An 18,159-nucleotide genomic window follows, 5' to 3' on the forward strand; every position below is an offset into this window, starting at 1 on the left:
ATGTCAATCAAAATGATTTATGACTCCTGTGATTTATGACCCCCCTAGTCAGCTTAACTAACAGGTCAGTTTGATTGACAGGTCAGTTGATGGACAGCTGCTTTTCATCTAGACTTACGACATGTCCTACTGACTGACGGGCATGTGTCATGGTTTGGATTTGTGACTTCTGGTGTGTGTCAGAAACCGTTGTGTCAAAACTGTGTGACAAAGTTGTGATTGCAGTTGGTAGGTGAGGGAATGGTCAATGAAAGGTTGGTGTGTTGTCTGGGTATGTCATGCTGATCAGTCCTGATGGTCATAAATGTGTTTGACTGGGAAGTGGCGTTCTGTTCATTTTTAATGTGCATGTGACTAAGTCTAACCTTTCTGGGCTCTTGATGTCTCTTCACCTTTTGGTGGACAGACAGTTGTCCATCTGTATAGGACTTTCCAGTAAGAAGCAATGCAGTGTATATGTAGAGTATATTTGATTTTTGGGTTTTCCTTAGGATGTTTCACTGGCCTCAGATGGCATTGCTCACCGATTTCAGCAGTAGAGGGGGGCCAACGAGCAGATGTGTCTAGGCGGGAGGCTTCAGTGTTTTGGGATACCACATGGAGCGAGTCTAAACATCTCTCATCCTCCCTGATGGAGTGAAGGTTGGTAATCTGGCTCTAAAGTTCTAAAATCTTCTTATTCAGTGATAAACAGCAATAACACTGAAATAACGGAGACATTTTAATTCAATTAGAGGAAGTTCAATGGATGGAATCTTTCTTGTTTGTGTGTCAATACTTTGCTTTATTTTCCTGTGTAAATACGCAGCAGCTACACGGGAAACAGCAGCACACAGCTAGGAAGTGACGTCAGTAACAATCAGTAACAATCAGTAACAATCAGTAACAATCAGTAACAATCAGCTTAACATGGAAAACCTTGGTCTTCCATGCTCAGTTTTGTGGTTTTATGAACATATTGACCTTATATTCTTTTGGCTTGTTCCCTTTTTCTCAGGGGTTTCCACAGTGGATTTTTGCCCTCAGCACCAATGGCAGTCATTGTTAACCAAGGCCTCGACTGATCTGGTATGTCATTTCTGGTCTTGTCAATCCACATAATGATTTGCTGAAAATTTTACATCTGATGCCCATCCTGACACAACCACTAACCTTATGCACGGGAGCACTGGTAAGGCGCTATACATATATATCATGGTTTTCTACTGTCTGACTTTCCTGTGCTGAAAGTCCCTCTCCTGTGTCTTGCTGCACTCTGCCTAAGAAAAGAGAAAATTACTGAAATTGTTTATTTTAATTGACACTAAACTTTACGTTGCACATTTCTTGGGAAGCTTGCTTGAAAAATACATTACAGGAAACATTCAATACACAATTTATGTGGTAATCTTCAAAAGGCTTACCACTGGATGTAAGAGCCTGGACTTTCCTTTCTGCATATATTATGTTTCTCAAACTTACTGTTGCCATATATAGCTTTGATCAATGCAGTAAAAAGGCCATTAAAATTGTCTAGTGGATGATCAGTCTCTATCAATAGACAGTTGCAACCGTTTTACCACTCAACAAGGGACACAAGTACACAACTGATCTCAGAACAGAGCAAGCAGTTTCAAGAACTGTTCAGCCTTTCTTGTGATTCTGATGTTAGCTGTCTAACATCAGCTGTAGAGAGTTCAGTGGAAACATTGCTAAAAGTAGCATGCTAATTGGCTAGATATCCCATTGTGTCATCGTACTGTCACAGTACACAGGCACAAGTGTGTTTTTTTCGCAAAAACCGATGTCAGGACAGGGCAAGTGATTTTAAAACCACTTGCCTTCATCTACACTTTTCAACAAGACCTGTGACATCAGCTGAACAGATCCACCATTGAGTTTAATGAGCTGTACACAAGCACAGCTCATTCTCGACAGAAAAGCACAGCGAAACAGGGCAAAAACGCCTCAGGGAGGCAGTGGGTGGGTCATGGGAGAAATGTATTAAAATAGACAGTAATAGATTGTGTACACAGATCATTAAAAATCACTCTTAAGAGATATATCTTCTGACATTTATTTTTGTGTAGGAAAGTTGGGCAAGCAGTGCTTGCCTTGCTTGCCCTGACAGCATGCCACTGATATATGTATATGTGTGTATGTGTATATATATATATATATATATATATATATATATATAGCGCTAAACATGTAAAGCACATTTTATGTCCCGGGTGTAAAACAGTGTCTAAGATAAAATAAGATAACACTTTATTAATCCCCAGGTGGGGAAATGATGAAAATGTGATGACTAAAAGACACAAACACGAGAGTGATGTACAAAAAAAGTGCGGTATATTAAGAATATTTACAAAACAATAATATTTACAAATATGTAAAAAAAATATTTACAATACAAATACACACTGGAATGGGGAGAGGATGACAGACGGTGCCAAAGGAATGAACGAAGCAAAACAAAAACCACCCTAAAATACCTCTACGAAACACACCACTGACTACAAAACAAAACGTACACAAGTGGCACCTGTTTCTAACCTACCCCTAATACAAAGTGCAATACTAGCGCGGGGATCCCCCACCAGTCTCCACTGTCCTGGTGTCTGGAGGTACTGTCCACCAGTCCATTACTCTGGGGCTGTAGGTGTGTAGTGTTGATGTTCCGGATATGTAGACAGCGGAGTATAATGGTTCATCATTCAGTTTGTACCTCAGTTTTTGGGCCACGTTTCTGTTTGTGTCATGGTTGACTGAATCGACCCAGAGCTGACTTTTTTTTTGTTTGTTTGTTTGTTTTTTTAAGAATACACAAAAACAACAAAAAAATGAACAAAACAGCAACAATGCTCAGCAAATTTAATAGTTTTGTTATCCTCAGGACTTCCATTCTGGTAAATGAATGTAAACCAAAGGACCACCACACCGAGTATTTAAATGAGGTGGGAGGATCCTCAAATTTGTGATTGTAGCTCAAGTATTCCCTTTGCAGTAGAAAAAGAGATGAAAAAAACCACAACAACTATTAAGCGATGAGTGACCCTTCTAACCATTTTCTGATCAGTGCAAAGTGCATTCGATATAAGGGTGGGAAAACAGTTCCTGCTTAGAACAGCCTAAAGATTCAATGTACCTTGTTGTTTTTATGGTTTCACTATAAATTATATCAGTATCACTTTACAATCAGACTATCCTTATAAAGGATTCATAAATGGTTTACAATTGGGTTATTAATAAGTTGTAAACACTATAAATCATTAATAAGCAATTATGAACAAGTTATAACTCAGTTTTCATGCATTGATGCAGGCTCAGTGTTTGGCAAGATAAAGGTATTGCTGCACTTTTCATATGTCTATTCTGTTAAATCTCAGATCTTGCTAGTTGCTTAGCTTACTTTATGTTGTCCCTTTATCAGTGAGCATGTTAAATATGTCAGCTTCATCTCATTTTTATGACTATTTATCAGTTAGTCACTAACATTTATAACTGCCAAAAGGGAGCATGATTGTAAAGTGTAAAACACATCAGCATTTACTAATGGGTGGCTGAATTTTCTCTAGAGATAAGACATTGCCTTTTATTTTGCAAGAGTACAAACCAGGAAGTAACATAATGCTAACATGGTAGGAGGGAAGTACATCATTCACGCAGACAATTACATTTACGGTACACAGATCACATTAAACTATCACAAGAATTAACAATACAACACAAAGATTACACGATGAACAATACACATACACTTCTACTAGCCACAACTGGAAACATAAACTGAACAAAAGCAAACTGGGGTTAAACAACAGTCCATCACCCCAAGGCATGCTGCACCCATCTACCAGCTAGTAGTGTTTGAATGCTAGTAACTTATTAACAAATATTTGATGCAGCTGACAGGTATAAATGCTGGCTGATGGAGAAAACAAAGTAAATTAAGTAACCAATGAGATCAGAGTCTTAACAGTACAGATAAATGTGGGATCACTATTTGGCAAGTAACAGGTCACTGTTGCGCTTTTTATCTAACGTTTGTAACAGCTTATTAATGATTTATAGTGTTCACAACCAAATTAATAATCTAATTATAAACCATTCACAAACCCTTTACTGAAAAGTAGTACCATTATATTATCTACGGTCTAAGGAATCACACCAATCTGTGGCTTCCTGCTTTCTGCTTAAATCCAAAACATGATGATATGTCAGGTTTTAAGGCTGGTTGACAGTAATGTGGCAAGCAGGCCTTTCAACGTGTAAAAGAACATGATTATTTATTCACACACTAGCATGAATAAATAGGTAGAAATGCATTGACTCTAGGGTTCAAAGTGTCTATCCAGGAACGTAAATGATAGGAACACAACAATTCAGTGCAGAATCACGATTCTATGTGAGAGACAAGGAGAAAAGTATCAAAATGATATGCTGACTGACAGTTCTTTTACTCAGAACAGGGGGTCAAGGATTCCTCTCAGTGAGTCTTCTCTTACTAGGCAGTATAATGCTGTCTGGGGTTTCATTTAAAGTAATATGAACCTTCCAAGAAAGATTCAAGGACTGTTCTCAGACAGTTACTTTTCAATATCCAGCACCAATATCAATTTCGACTTCATAATCGCCCTCACTTGAAATTTTCACACTGGGTACAAGTCCTATTGGTTGGTTGAACTAAACTCATGTTTATTAAACCGAGTCAGTAAGTACAAGGGTGTAATATTGAGAGCATGTGAATATAGAACATATTACAAACTCAATCATTTTTGCAAAATTACACTTCTCTTTGTTGTCTCATTCATGTATTCATGAGGGATGGAGGCTTTGTGACTCGCACAAGGTTTGTTTGACCAGACCAGAGGCAAAGGAGCACGTCTCTATACCACAAATCACCACCCCCAACACACACACACACACACACACACACACACACACCTTCACTTGTATGTTTTAACGATTGGACACGAACCTGAGTGTTTTTTTTAAAACCTTATCCCCTTTGAGGAGTCCCTCCTCTGTGTTATGGTTTCCTCAAGTCACTCTTTGGAATTAAATATTATGTCTTCTTTGCAAGATGAGCTGTCCATCATGGTTTATAAAAACAGGTGAGTTGTCTGTCATGACTATCCCTCAACAGCTTGTGTGAGTCTCAGGTTTAGAATAACAAACAGACACACCTGAACCTTAGTCTACTTCAAAGCTGCTCATACAAAATGAATATTTTATTGATCAGACTGAAAAGAGAAGATGAAGCCAATGAAATTTGGAAACCCTTTCTTTATCAGAAGATTCTACTAAGTAGATAAAGTACAATTTTAGCAAACCATTTGAACCTGTGGTACATTTTAAATTTAGGCAGGATTATTGTGTATGCAAAGTAAGAGATTGAGCATGTTAAACTTTAATAAACTGCCTGGAAAAAGGCCTGTCTAAACAGACCATTATATTTTTTTTCTAAATCAGGAGTAGTTTTCCAGAGCTGGATTGTTGTGTGAGGCACAGACAGCTGCCAGTCTCTTATTATTCTCTCTCATGGCGTCTACAAGACTCATCACACCATTATCCTGGAGGAAGTGATTTCCTGCGATTTCTCCAGCCACCTTCACAACATCTTCTATCACCTTCATCACCGGCTCCAGGAGGATGAAGCGTCGAGTCTGAAGTTCCAGTACGTCGGCTGTTCCACTCAGACGACCCAGGAGGTGGACAGCACTTCTCATCTTCTTCTGGAACTCTGCCAAGGCCTCTCTCTGCTGTTTCACCTCCACTATTTTCTCTTTAACTTGTTTCAGGTCCTCATCTGTCTGATTAATTGTACACTCTGTGTTTGAAATTCGAGACTGATAGTCAGAGATCCTACCATAGTAATACTGAACATTAGAGTATGACCTGTCCACCTCTTCCCTTGCAACACGGGCAGCCCTTTCAGCTTCTTCCATTTCCTTAGCACCACTAACTGCCATGATTGGTCCTGTGCAGAAAGAAAGTACAGATTATGTCAGATAGAAAGATGCCACCTTAATGAATGGAGAATTCCAGCTGAGAGACTGACTGGCAAATGTTCTAATAAATTGCTTTTATATATTTGATTGTCCTACTCATCTGTCTGCTGTTTTCTCTGCATTAACTACATGTGTAGTTTGAGACATTTCCTGCCCTTGGCCCTTTGGAAAAGATCCATTGCTATCCAAGCTTTCAGATTTACAGAATCATCATATGCAACACTAATCATATGCAGCACTAATCAAGCACTAATCATACAGTGAATTAACCCAGTGAGAAAGATGTAGTACCAGCTATCCATCCCCAAATGGGGATGAAAGACACTCCAATGCCAGCATCTCTCAGAGTCTTTCCACTGCTTCCTCTGTCACGTAGTTTGTTAAGCGTGTCTTCAGCATTTTGTTGGCTGTTCCTTGCCACCTGCAGTGCTTGTTCACAAGAATTCAGTGACTGTTTCTCTGAATTTAACTGAGTGTTCAAATTGTCTAAGGTGAGCTTCTTCTCTTCTCTCTCACTCTCAAACCGTGTCTGTTGTTCAATGAGTTTCTCCGTGTCCACATCCAGTTTCCTCAGCTCTCCTTCAGCTTCCTGCGCTGTCTTCTCCATGTCCTGCTCTGCCTTGACAATCACATCTCTGATATGCTTATGAACAGATGAGTCAGTAGAAATGAGATCTGTGTCTACACTGAGGAGTGAATCACACAAGTTGTTGAAAGAAGACATGCCATCCCTCAGAGACAAGACAATGGCACTGCTCACATTCCCATCACACACCCTGAGTCGAGAAAGAGGAAGTTAAAAAAAAACTATCTGATCTTGTAGATTCATGGTAACTGTGGTTTTATACGGACCTTTATTCAAATGTTGTAAATAGTGGTCTGTGTTAATTTATATATATATATATGGTCAAAACACAGATATAAACAAATAAGACTGATTTAAACTTGAGTTTATTATAGTGTGTATAACATAATTAGATGCTTCATAACTGTGTAATCAGTGTAAAGAAAGATTAATGTCACAGCACTTACCTAGAGGAGAGGATTTCAGTCATGTTTCGTTTCTTCAGAGAGAGAAATGTCAGCTAACAGAAATAAATCAATGAACTTGATCAGAGCTCAGAGTCACTGAAGATGTGTCTGAACGCTGCACTCAGAAGAAGTGTGTGTTCTTCAGTCTGTTGTCTAACTTTACAATCCTTCACTAGTTCCTCAGTACAGGGGTCTTTTTATTTGGTCTGTCCTCCTACCTCTCACTCACTATCTCCTCCCCACATCTGATCCTGCCTACTGGATCTGCAGAGGAGAACTGCTTTAATAAAACAGAAACTGAAATGTACACAAGTCTCTATAAACCCCTCCCAATGTACTATTCCACCCCTTTTTGGGAGGGGAGAAGACTTGGGGTTATTATATAAAGTCCTCTGTCTCGCTAAGAGAACAAAGCACAACAGAAGGAATCATCTTCAACAGAACACCTTGCATTAACTGCTAAACGGTAAGCTATAACATTCTACTACCTTCACAAAAGTATAGTCTTATAGTTCTATTCAACTCACTTCACAGTAGTAGTAGTAGTAGTAGCAGTGTACAGAACAATTGTTCTGTTTTGTCCTATAACCCACAGTGCATTTCAGTATGTCTTTAGAAAACCTAGTATGTTTTGAAAAACACATTCCTTGGTTATAAACTGAGATGATCTTCAAATTCAAATGTTTTAACAAGTGGATTGACAATACAGGAAAAAACAATGTTTAATTAATAGGTAAGGTGTAGTGCTTGAAATGTTTCGTGTAGTAAATTATCTTTTAAAGAAAAATACAATCTTTTCAGAAATGGTGGAGCTGCTGCTGCTGGTGCTTTAAGACATAGGTGGTTTATAATTTATTTCACAAAAAAAGTGTGAAGCAAGGGCAATTTCAGTTTCACTTTTTAATTTTAAAACTCTCCAAGGCATAGCGACGGAAAGCAAAGGGGAACCAGGAAAACTAAGCTGCTGAAAACAATGTTGAAATTAATTACTTTACTATATCACAGACCACATCAAATGAGCTATTTACAGTAGTTGATGTTAAACAGAACAGAAACAGGTTATGAACTTCTGACTGTGCCGAAGAAAGGAGAAGAAAAGAATGAAACAACACAACAGCTTTAACCAGTCATTAACAAAATGTATTCAGCTGACTAACTTGAAACCTGGAAAAGAAAAAGATGAGAACCAGAATAATGTTGGACGAAGAAACAAAAAATAAAATAAAGACAACAAAACTATACTACTGTAAAAATATAAATACTAAATGGCACCTGCCATTAAACCAACGGGAATTATACAAGCCAGAAAGCAAATGAAAAAGTTGAAATGTGACAAATATATACACATGCAAGTCGTAAAAAATGAGAACACAAAATAGTCATAACTACAAACAGTACAAACATTGACAGTTTTTTATGCAGTCCCCCACTTTTAATTGGCAATGAAATGATATAAAATATATAGTTGTGTGTATGCTAAGTTCAACCAACTTGAAAACTGCCCCATCCTGGCAGTTTTCCTCTAAGTTGTTAGGTTTTGTTGCACTTCCTGATTACCTAGTTGATTCCTGGTTTCAATTAGTCAAGTCTTTTTTGTCCTGTATCCAACTAAAGATTTTGTCAGTTGAATCAGCTTTGGAAATCCATTGGCATCTGTTGAAGATTCACTGATGATTCCGACTACATTAACATAGTGAAATGCGACACAGTCTTAGGGACATATGTTTGAGCATTTAAAAATCAATAAAAGACAGCTGCATATGATGGAAGATTTGAACTGCAGCCTATTTGAATGGGCGACATAATGTTGGGCTACTAAATGGATTTGTCAGAATAATGAGACAGGCAGCACACATGTATTTCTGTTTAAAGATTTTATATGTTCTTATAGCCTTTTTTTTCAGTGGCACTTTAAACATTAAAACAATGCGTAGTCTAAATGAGTAAACAAATGGAACAGTTTAAAATAAACTCACAGCTATGAAAAACTAACTTCTCATCTTCAACGGGATAGGCTTGTTAGGCTACTGTATTTCTCTTTCAGCGTAACGCATAAATCTTATGTGTAAATGAATAAATAAACAAATTAAACACTTGCAACTTAAGATCTGAGATCTTTAAGATGAAAAAGCAAACGCGTGTCTACAGTCTCTTTTTTGATGGCAGCTATGCAACTTACTGTTTCAAGTGGTTTGCCATGTGCGATGTTGTTGAATGATAAGCAAATTCTTGCATACAGAATTGCCTTTAACTTTGTTAGGGCTGTCCTTCAAAAGTTCGAAATGCCGCCATGGTTTTCTCCACCAGCGCATGTTATCACATAGATTTTTTTTTTTAGCAAGCGTACCAGCTAGCCCCGCTAGAATATAAAAATATATTTCTGATTCCTTTTAATCATAATTCCTCACTGAAACGTTATCCCTGTGCATTTTTTTAAAGCTGTCTGTTTTATCCTGTTATTGTGATGGACACTGACTGATCAGAAAAAAAAAAAAAAAAGACTGCTCAGCTTGAAAGTTCTCAGTGAACTGACGGGCCTCCAACTGATTATTCGACTCGTTGACTTTCTAATAAGAACACCATGTTTTCCCTTCTGTGTGAAATTGAGTTATCAGACTGTTGTGATTGTCAGTGCATTGGTTTCATGTTTCATTTCCAGTAAAACTGGGGAAACCCTGCACATGCATCTTCCTACAAACCAACCGCCGCCCCCCCCCCCCCCCCCCCCCCCCCCCCAACAAAAAGTGCTCATATGGATATATGGTTAAATGGAAATGAAATGTAGTTTTGTCTATTTCACATGAATGTTCCTCCACCAAAGGGGCAAAAAAATATTTTCAGCATATTCCAAAATTCTTAAATATTCCAAAATTTTGGTGCAAATTTAGAGCACAAATTTGTGATGTATCAGATTCACATTAATTTCACAATCAATGAGTAAGCTAGTCTTGCTTAGGATTCCTAAATTGACAACTGAGTTTAGGATTGAGTGTTCTATTATTGTAATGCTATGACATTTTGGAGAAGACCAATCCAAAAATTAATCTGACTTTGACTTTGACTTAACAAAATGATCATGTATTTAGATGAAGTTGCTATTTTTGAACACACAATCAGTAACTCTGAAAGATGTTTATTTGAATTGTAGGAAAAGCAAAACAATGCAGTCTGAAATTGCAAAGAAGACTCAGAGTCTCACCACAGCTAAGGACATGAGAGAATCCACCCAGCTCATAATGAAACCTTATGCCAACTGGGAGGAGTACCTGACACCAGCACCACTCTCCATAGCCATAATGGGGGAACTGGTCTACATCTCTTCCACAAAAGATTTCTCCATCAATAAGAACCCACCCAAAGGCGGCTACACGTACATCAAATACCCAGAGTCATTCCGTGCCTGCCTCATGCAAGTGTGTAATGCTGGCTGGTGGGCTTTCAATGTAGCCCATAAGAGTATGGATCAGATCCGCCTTCACACTTCCACTGTACCAGACTACATGAAGACTGTAGTGAAGATCCTGTTTCAGGGAAGTGATGAGGTCGTCGAGGCACTTCTACCCGACCAGCTGGAGAACATTCGGGTCATCGCAGATGACTGTGTGGAGTTGGCCGACGCAGCAGAAAAAAAGTTTACTGATGTCATCAATATCATTCAAGAACTCCTGGAGGCATGTGTGAATGCAAAATATTTTTATGGAGAAGAGCTAAAAGAGATTGAAAAGAAACTGGAAGAGGCCAAACTGAGGAAGCAGTCAGCAGAAGAAAAAAAGCAACGATCTACGGAGATGATGCAGTCAGTGGGGAAGCAACTAAATGAGGCTCAAGAAAGCTACAAGAAAGCAATGGATTCACTCCCCAGTGGATGGGATATGATTGGCATGGATTTTGTTGCAGGATTATCAGACTGTGTAACAGGTGTACTAAATGCAGTAACATCCATTGTTACCCAGCCTGTAAAACAAATGTGTGATGGAGCAAGAGAGGTGAAAAGTACATATGATGACCTAAGGGGTAAGGATGGTGCAGGAAATGACATTCATATAATAAACATCTACAGCAAGTCTGGAGAACTTCTTAGCACTGCAGAAATCATTGGTCGGTTCATTGAAGGGGAAGATATTGACTGGAAGGAATTGTATGACCAGAAGGAAAAACAGCCCAAATCAAAATTTGCATCAGAGCAGTTCCACAGGATTCAGGAAGGACTGGAGAGGTTCCCAGACTGCAAACCAAAAAAAAAAGCTCTATCCTTATGTAAAAAAGGAAACAAGATCTGTCAGCAGCTTGCAGAGTATGCACCTACAGGTCAGTGTAGCAAAGAAAAAACAAAGGAGATCATCTCTGATTGGAAAGAGCTCATTAAATTAGCTCAGGCTTTTGACAGCAAAAGCAAGAGTGCCACAAAGTCACCGTCTATGACACCAAAACCACCAATGATGTACAAACAGGAGAGCGAAGGGTCTGGTAAAAAGTCTGCAAGTCAAAGGGCCTCAGAGAATGCTCACTTCCGTATTGAGCAGAGTCGAGCACAACTGGACCAGACAAGAGATATGTATGAGAAATGTGTAAAGAACATGGAGGAGAGCCAGAAGGAGCTGACTGACATTTTGGTCACCATGAGAAGCTGTGAGATCAAGGAGATCGACTTCAACACCACTATAAAAATGCTGGTCAAAGGTATGGATGCAATGGGTAGAGTGAAGGAACAGTGGGAGAAGATGGTACGTTTCTTTCAGATGGTGTCCAACATTGTGAAGGTCAGCTTGAGCACAACTCTCAAGAATTTTGTCACAACAGCCGAGAAGACACAGACACTGTCTTACAATGCCAAACTGTTCTCAAAAGACCTGCTCTACAACCAGGCCTTCCAGGCCTCTAACATAGCCAGTCTTGTTCATATGATCTCAGAGACCTACACTGAGGTGTCCAACAAGTACCTGATGGACAGAGTCAGTAGTCTGGGCAAACTCATGGCCATGGATACAAGTAAACCAGAGTTTGATCAAGAGCGTCAACAGCTACAGAATGGATGTGATGAGGCTCAGAGAGGTATTCTACATCTGGTCATCAAGAACAAAAAAGCCTTTGAGAGGAGCGCTGATACAAGGCTGAAGAAAATTGAGGGGGAATTGCTGGCCATTCTACCAACTGCAGCACCTGAAGAAACCAAGGCCATTAAAGAAGCTGTCCAAGCTGGATTCACTGAGGAAGATGAGGATGCTTATATCTGAAGTAAACTTAGTATCACTGACTTTACCTTTTTTGTTCTAAAGTTTTACATTTGACATAGACACGTCATAATTCTAAATGTAGCCTAAGGTTCTAATACAGGCTAACTCCTGGCATTCTATGGTACCTTTCTTCCAGAAAGAAGGGTTAATCATCTGTAGTTCCTCTCTGAACTTCTTTTTTGTCTTTCTGTGTTGTCCTCTGCTACAGATCCATTCAAATCAAAACCTGTGACAAGACTGACAATGAATTTCTCACCACCCTGTCAGCTTCACTATCTCAAGAGATCCATGACATGAACGATACTTCTCAAACTGGACATTGTGAGGAAATCAACATTTGTGCTAACCTTTAACTAACATCTTCATGAGTATCTATTTTTTGCATGGGGTTTTTGTCTAAAAAAAAATGAAATATGTATCCTCCTAGGAGCAGACTAATGGTCTGCAAATCTTGTTCATCTTAAAGAATTTTGATTTCTGTGAGCTGGTCCCAGTCCTGCTCTTTCCTCAGCTAATAAATTATATCAGAAAACATGATCAATAATAATGAACGGTTCTGTAATTCAAAATTTGTTTACTTTAAAATATTTAGCTTTTAAAATGATTCTGCAAGCAAGACTTTGCCTAATCACCATCACTGGCTGATCGGTTGAACTGTTAAACTTCTGTTCTACATTACTCGATATCATGTGGATTTATTAAGGTGATGAGATTAAGGTTTCAGGTTTATGTATAATTGATCGTAGAAACCTCAGGTATTGATGAGTGAAGACATTTAGCACTAATGAGAATCAGCACTGATATACTTCTATAACCAGTGGAATGACATTAATGGCTTTTACAAACTAAATGTCACAGAGTCAAAGGCAGTTAAGAAGCAGCATTAGGAGACTTCCGCTTATGGAACCTGTGTTGATGATATGCAAACTCACCACTAGATGGCAGTGTTGCAAAACAAAATTGGATACTTTATCTCAAAATGTTAATGGAAAAAAAAATTACTGAATAAAATGTATGTGTTGACAGTGACTTTTCTATCTGACAATAAATAAATAAAAATATTACGAAAATGAATTACACAAATTGTTATAAATAAAGAAAATACAGTATAATATAAATTATAAGGCATATAAATTGACAATTGCATTCATATATATATATATATATATACACACACACACACACATATATATATCTCAATGTACAACATATAACAGAATAGAGAATAAACAGAATAAACAGAATATACTGTAATATCATGGTATAACATACAAGTGCTTTTTGGGAACATAAATGAAACACTACATGTTGAGCATTCACAAGAACAACCCAGCTTCTGTGGTCGCATTCTTTTAACCGCCCAGCACATGAGCCGCTAATGCCGTTGCAGCATAGTTTCTAATCTATTTAATAGCACTATGTCAAAAGCAGTAAAAATGCAACACGGCCGAGTTTTTTTTAAAGCCTTGCTTTCACCCAGTGGATGAGAGGAGAGCATTGAGGGTGGTCATCAAGAGGCTGTGGCGGCCATCAATCAAACTGTGCAGCTGTGGGGCAGATGAATTTATTTGCTACGTCACAAAAACCAAACTTAGAAAATCATTGCAGATATGAAAGCAAACGCTGTCAGCCGAAATCATGGTCAAAAAGAAAAGAAAAAGATCTTTTATTCGTTCTGACTGTTAAAAAGGCTGCCGCTCCTTTAAGACTGGGGGACTAAGAGGCCAATCACTGGCCAGAAGAGTAAAAAACTGCTTAGTCATGTACAGACAAATTTGGAAATGGCACGGGAAATTATAAATTCATCAAAGGATTTACAGTTCTATAGCTTAAAACCAGTCAATTTGATATTAATAGTTCGGTAGTAGTGTTGCCGGTGCGTCCATGAACAACGTAAGTTGCCTGTGTTTCTCCTGTTCGTCAGTGTTTATTGTTGTTCATGACGAAGTATTGGAGAATGTAAGTGTAATATTAGCATTCTGAATGATAATTGTTAAATGACATTGTTCGCGGTAATAGTTTGTCCTCTCCCTTATGGAGTTGTACTTCTTTTGATCGCAAAACTTGTTTTACAGATATTGCTGTGCAAGGAGTGAATTCCGAATTTTTATTTAACATTATTCTCGCAATCGTTTGTAATGCACGAAGAAAATCAACACAGTGGCAAAAAAAAAATCACACAGCAAACTGGCAATTTGACGAATTTAAGTTATTACAGAGCGACGTAGACACACTACACAGAAGTATAAATGCTCACAACGGCGTAGGCCACTTGCATAGAGCCTACGCAGAAGTACAAATCAGACTTAACAGCTGTATTCGGACATTTGCGGGAGTTTGCAGGTCCGGATAGCAAAGCTCTGCAGGCATCCAAATAACTCCAGCAAACAGCAGGTAGGGCAGAAGAGAATAACAAAGGTGGTGTCTGGGAATGTATCAAAGTGAGAGAGAGAGAGAGAGATGCACCAGTTTTCACGCAGTGGGGACTTCTGACCCAGTTCAGACTAGACACATCTAACTAACGTCTTCATGAATATGTATTTGTGAAGACCAGACACTGTGATACCATTTGCTCAATGGCTTTTACCAACTAAATGCCACAGAGTAAAAGGCAGTTAACCCTCTGGAGTCTGAGGCCTGTCAGCCACTTCTGAAGTAGTTTTACATGCCCTCACAGTTTTATAGATTTCACCTTTTTAAAAACACTGATCCCAAAGTGCGACATATGCTCATATTCAGCACAAATTCAGCACCAATAATCTGAGAGCAGGAAGAATTTCATTAATCTATTTTTTTTGTTCAAAAAGCAGCATTAAAACACTTCCGCTAATGGAAAATGTGTTGATGATATGGAAACCCACCACTAGATGGCAGTGTCACAAAACAAAATTGGAAATTTTGTCTCAAAATGTAAATGGTGGGCGCGGGGGTGCTCACAAAGACTTCCTGGCACCTTAGGTTTTGTTCATTTTATGCTAACGTTGAAGTCTTAACATAGCAGGACAGGTAAGGTCCCATGCATGTCAAGTCCTAAACACTTTTATAATGTGGATTTCCCTCTGTCTGTGATGGATACTACTTCACACACACAGTACCTCTCACTGCTCTGTTTGTAGTGTAACCCTCGAGTGCTCACACACACACACGCACACACAAACACACACACTGTGCTACATGTTTTCTGAACTTAATAATAAAGTTATCAGATGTACACATTATCATTCTCTTCTTACTGAGATTTTGCTGTCCATGTTTCTAGCAATTTTGATTTTGTTTTTATGTTACTGTTGATTTATGAAAAGTGTTGGTCAGTACTGGGAGAAGGAGGGGGTTTATGGTTCCTTGTGTTTAAGTGCCTACATGCTTGGACTGAATCACTTAAACAACATATCAAAACAACAGTAAATGAAGGTAGCTTACATGGCCATGAGAAATGAAACTGACAACATTAATACTATAATATTATGTCATGGGGTAATGAAAACTTCTCAGTTACATAATTTCAACATTTATAAGTTCGGTTTTCAAAATATCTTATATAAATGCTGAGTTTAAATTTCACTATTTGAATAACACTCGCTTACATCACACTTAACAAGAATAGCCCTTGAATCATATGCTTGATTTACTGGAATGGTCACAGGATGGTGCGCATGAAACCTGAGAAAGTTTGTAAGCTTCCTGAAGTAGTGATAACAGGATAATATGTGCTGGAGCTTTATAGTCGGTAGAGTGTAATCAGTGACCCGCTGAGCTCCATTTAACCCAACTGTAAGGACAGTGACTCTGCAAGAGAAACCATACAGAGCATATTAAAGCAATCTTATGGCCATTAAATTAGGTGAGCCTGTTGTTGTTGTTGTTGTTGTTTTGTTTTGTTTTTTTCTCTCTCACTACAGCATTAAGATGACAACTACCTTGTACTATGTACAACTATGTGCAATGACTAATTAATAAAGGATGTTTAAAATAGAGATTCTACTCGACAGGATCTATTAATAGCAGTTTCCTCTTTCATAATCCAACGTGAGATGCTGCAAAAAATCCAGACAAAAAGCCATTAATGAGGAGAGCAGATCCCAGTTCTGTTCACCATTTTTTGTTTTTTTCCACACTTTGATCCCAGTGTTGTCAGTGACTTCCCCTTGCAAACATGCAACTGGTGACATCTCACATTTGTGAATTTAAATATTTAGCATCATGTAGCTAGACAATTTATGTAACACACACTGTGATGAAAGTTCATAGATTTTTGAGGTGACAAAACCCATGACACACACACAGTCCCTAAGAGTGTGACAAGTTAAGTTACACTTTTACACTACAACCTAACACATATATCCAATATACAACTAGTGGAGTTTGATAGTTTCCTAATAACTTGGCAGTCCACCAGTCCATGGTTCATATTAAGAGAAATAAGATATATTTTATTGAACAGACAAAGAAAAGAAAGATCAAGACCACAAAAGTTGGTAACTTGTTTTTTTATTGAAGCTGACTTTCACTAAACTTTCACTGAGTAGATAAGATATGACTTATCAAAATATATCGTGCATGGTAAATATGAGATTTAAGCAGTACTACTGGTGACTACAAAGCAAGGACCATAAGTCCAGCATGTAAAGCTACTAAAACAGCTACTAACACACTAATACTAATATCTAATGAGAAATTATCTTTTTCAATAATAGTTTTCTAGAGCTTGATTGTTGCGTGAGGCACAGACAGCTGCCAGTCTCCTGTTTTTCTCTCTCATGGCGTCTACAAGACTCATCACACCCTCATCCTGTAGGACCTGATGACCTGTGATTTTTCCAGCTACCTTCACCACATCCTCCATCACCTTCATCACAGGCTCCAAGAGGATGAAGCGTCGGGTCTGAAGTTCCAGTACGTTGGCTGTTCCACTCAGACGGCCCAGGAGGTGGACAGCGCTTCTCATCTTCTCCTGGAACTCCACCAAGGCCTCTCTCTGCCATCTGACCTCCTCGATTTTCTCTCCGACTTGTTTCAGTTCTTCATCCATCTGTGTGATGTCTTTCTTTGTCTGGGAGATCTTGTCTTCGTATTCAGACACTTTATTAGAGTATGTCCTCACCTGAGACTCGAATCTGCTCACTTCTTCTTCTGCAACCCTGACAGCCTTCTCAGCCTCTATCTTTTCCAAAGCACCACCAATAATCATTGCTGGTCCTGTGTCAGATAAGACAACATCAAATTATGGACTGAAGCAACAGAGTGTCTGTCCAGCCACAAAGAAACACATTTAAATTAAGCTCTGAATCCGTTTTATTCTTGTATTTACCTGCAACCCATCCAAATACTGGAATGAGTGTCACACCAACCCCGACTTTCATCACTGTGTCTGCAGTGTCCTCTCTGTCCTGCTGTCTGCGAAGTGTGGCTTCAGCTGAATCCAAGTTCCTTTTTCCTTGTTTCAGAGAATCTTTATAAGTGTTTAAGGTGCTTATGTTTGATTTTTGCTTGGTTCGTAAGTTGTCTAAATCAAGTGTTTTTTTATCTCTCTCTTGCTTTAGTTTGTACTGTTTAGCAGTCATATCTTCTAGACTGCCATCCAGGTCTTTGAGCTGCTCGCTAGTGGTTTCTTCTGCAAACTCCAAACTCTGCTGTGCTTCCTTAATCAGGTGCCGAATATCAAGGTAAGGGCGAGTCCCATGAGTGATGAGATGGACCTCCACCTTGAGGAGGGCGTCTGAGATCTTGTTGTATGCAGAGAGACCGTCTCTCAATGGTGGGATGACTGTCTCAACCAACTGTCTCCCCACAGCTTCCAGATTATCCCATGACAGCCTCTGTCTAACAACAGACATGCATGAAGTGCTATTTCATATACACTCTAATGCGGTTTAAACCCCGTAAAAGAAACAAGACACTTC

General features: G+C 38.8%; 1 protein-coding gene across 1 annotated transcript; it reads left to right on the forward strand.

Annotated features, from left to right (window-relative positions):
- The first annotated feature begins 10,186 nt into the window (after positions 1 to 10,186).
- On the forward strand, positions 10,187 to 12,259 carry LOC115821793 (uncharacterized). The gene has a single exon (XM_030785583.1). The coding sequence runs from the start codon at positions 10,187 to 10,189 to the stop codon at positions 12,257 to 12,259; it is 2,073 nt and encodes a 690-aa protein (XP_030641443.1).
- Positions 12,260 to 18,159: the final 5,900 nt, after the last annotated feature.

The sequence above is a fragment of the Chanos chanos genome, chromosome 9, assembly GCF_902362185.1.
Source record: "Chanos chanos chromosome 9, fChaCha1.1, whole genome shotgun sequence".
NCBI lineage: Eukaryota > Metazoa > Chordata > Actinopteri > Gonorynchiformes > Chanidae > Chanos > Chanos chanos.

What these genes read in the sequence shown, in the direction of transcription:
- LOC115821793 (XM_030785583.1), top strand. Translation starts at nt 10,187, where the DNA reads ATGCAGTCTGAAATTGCAAAGAAGACTCAGAGTCTCACCACAGCTAAG.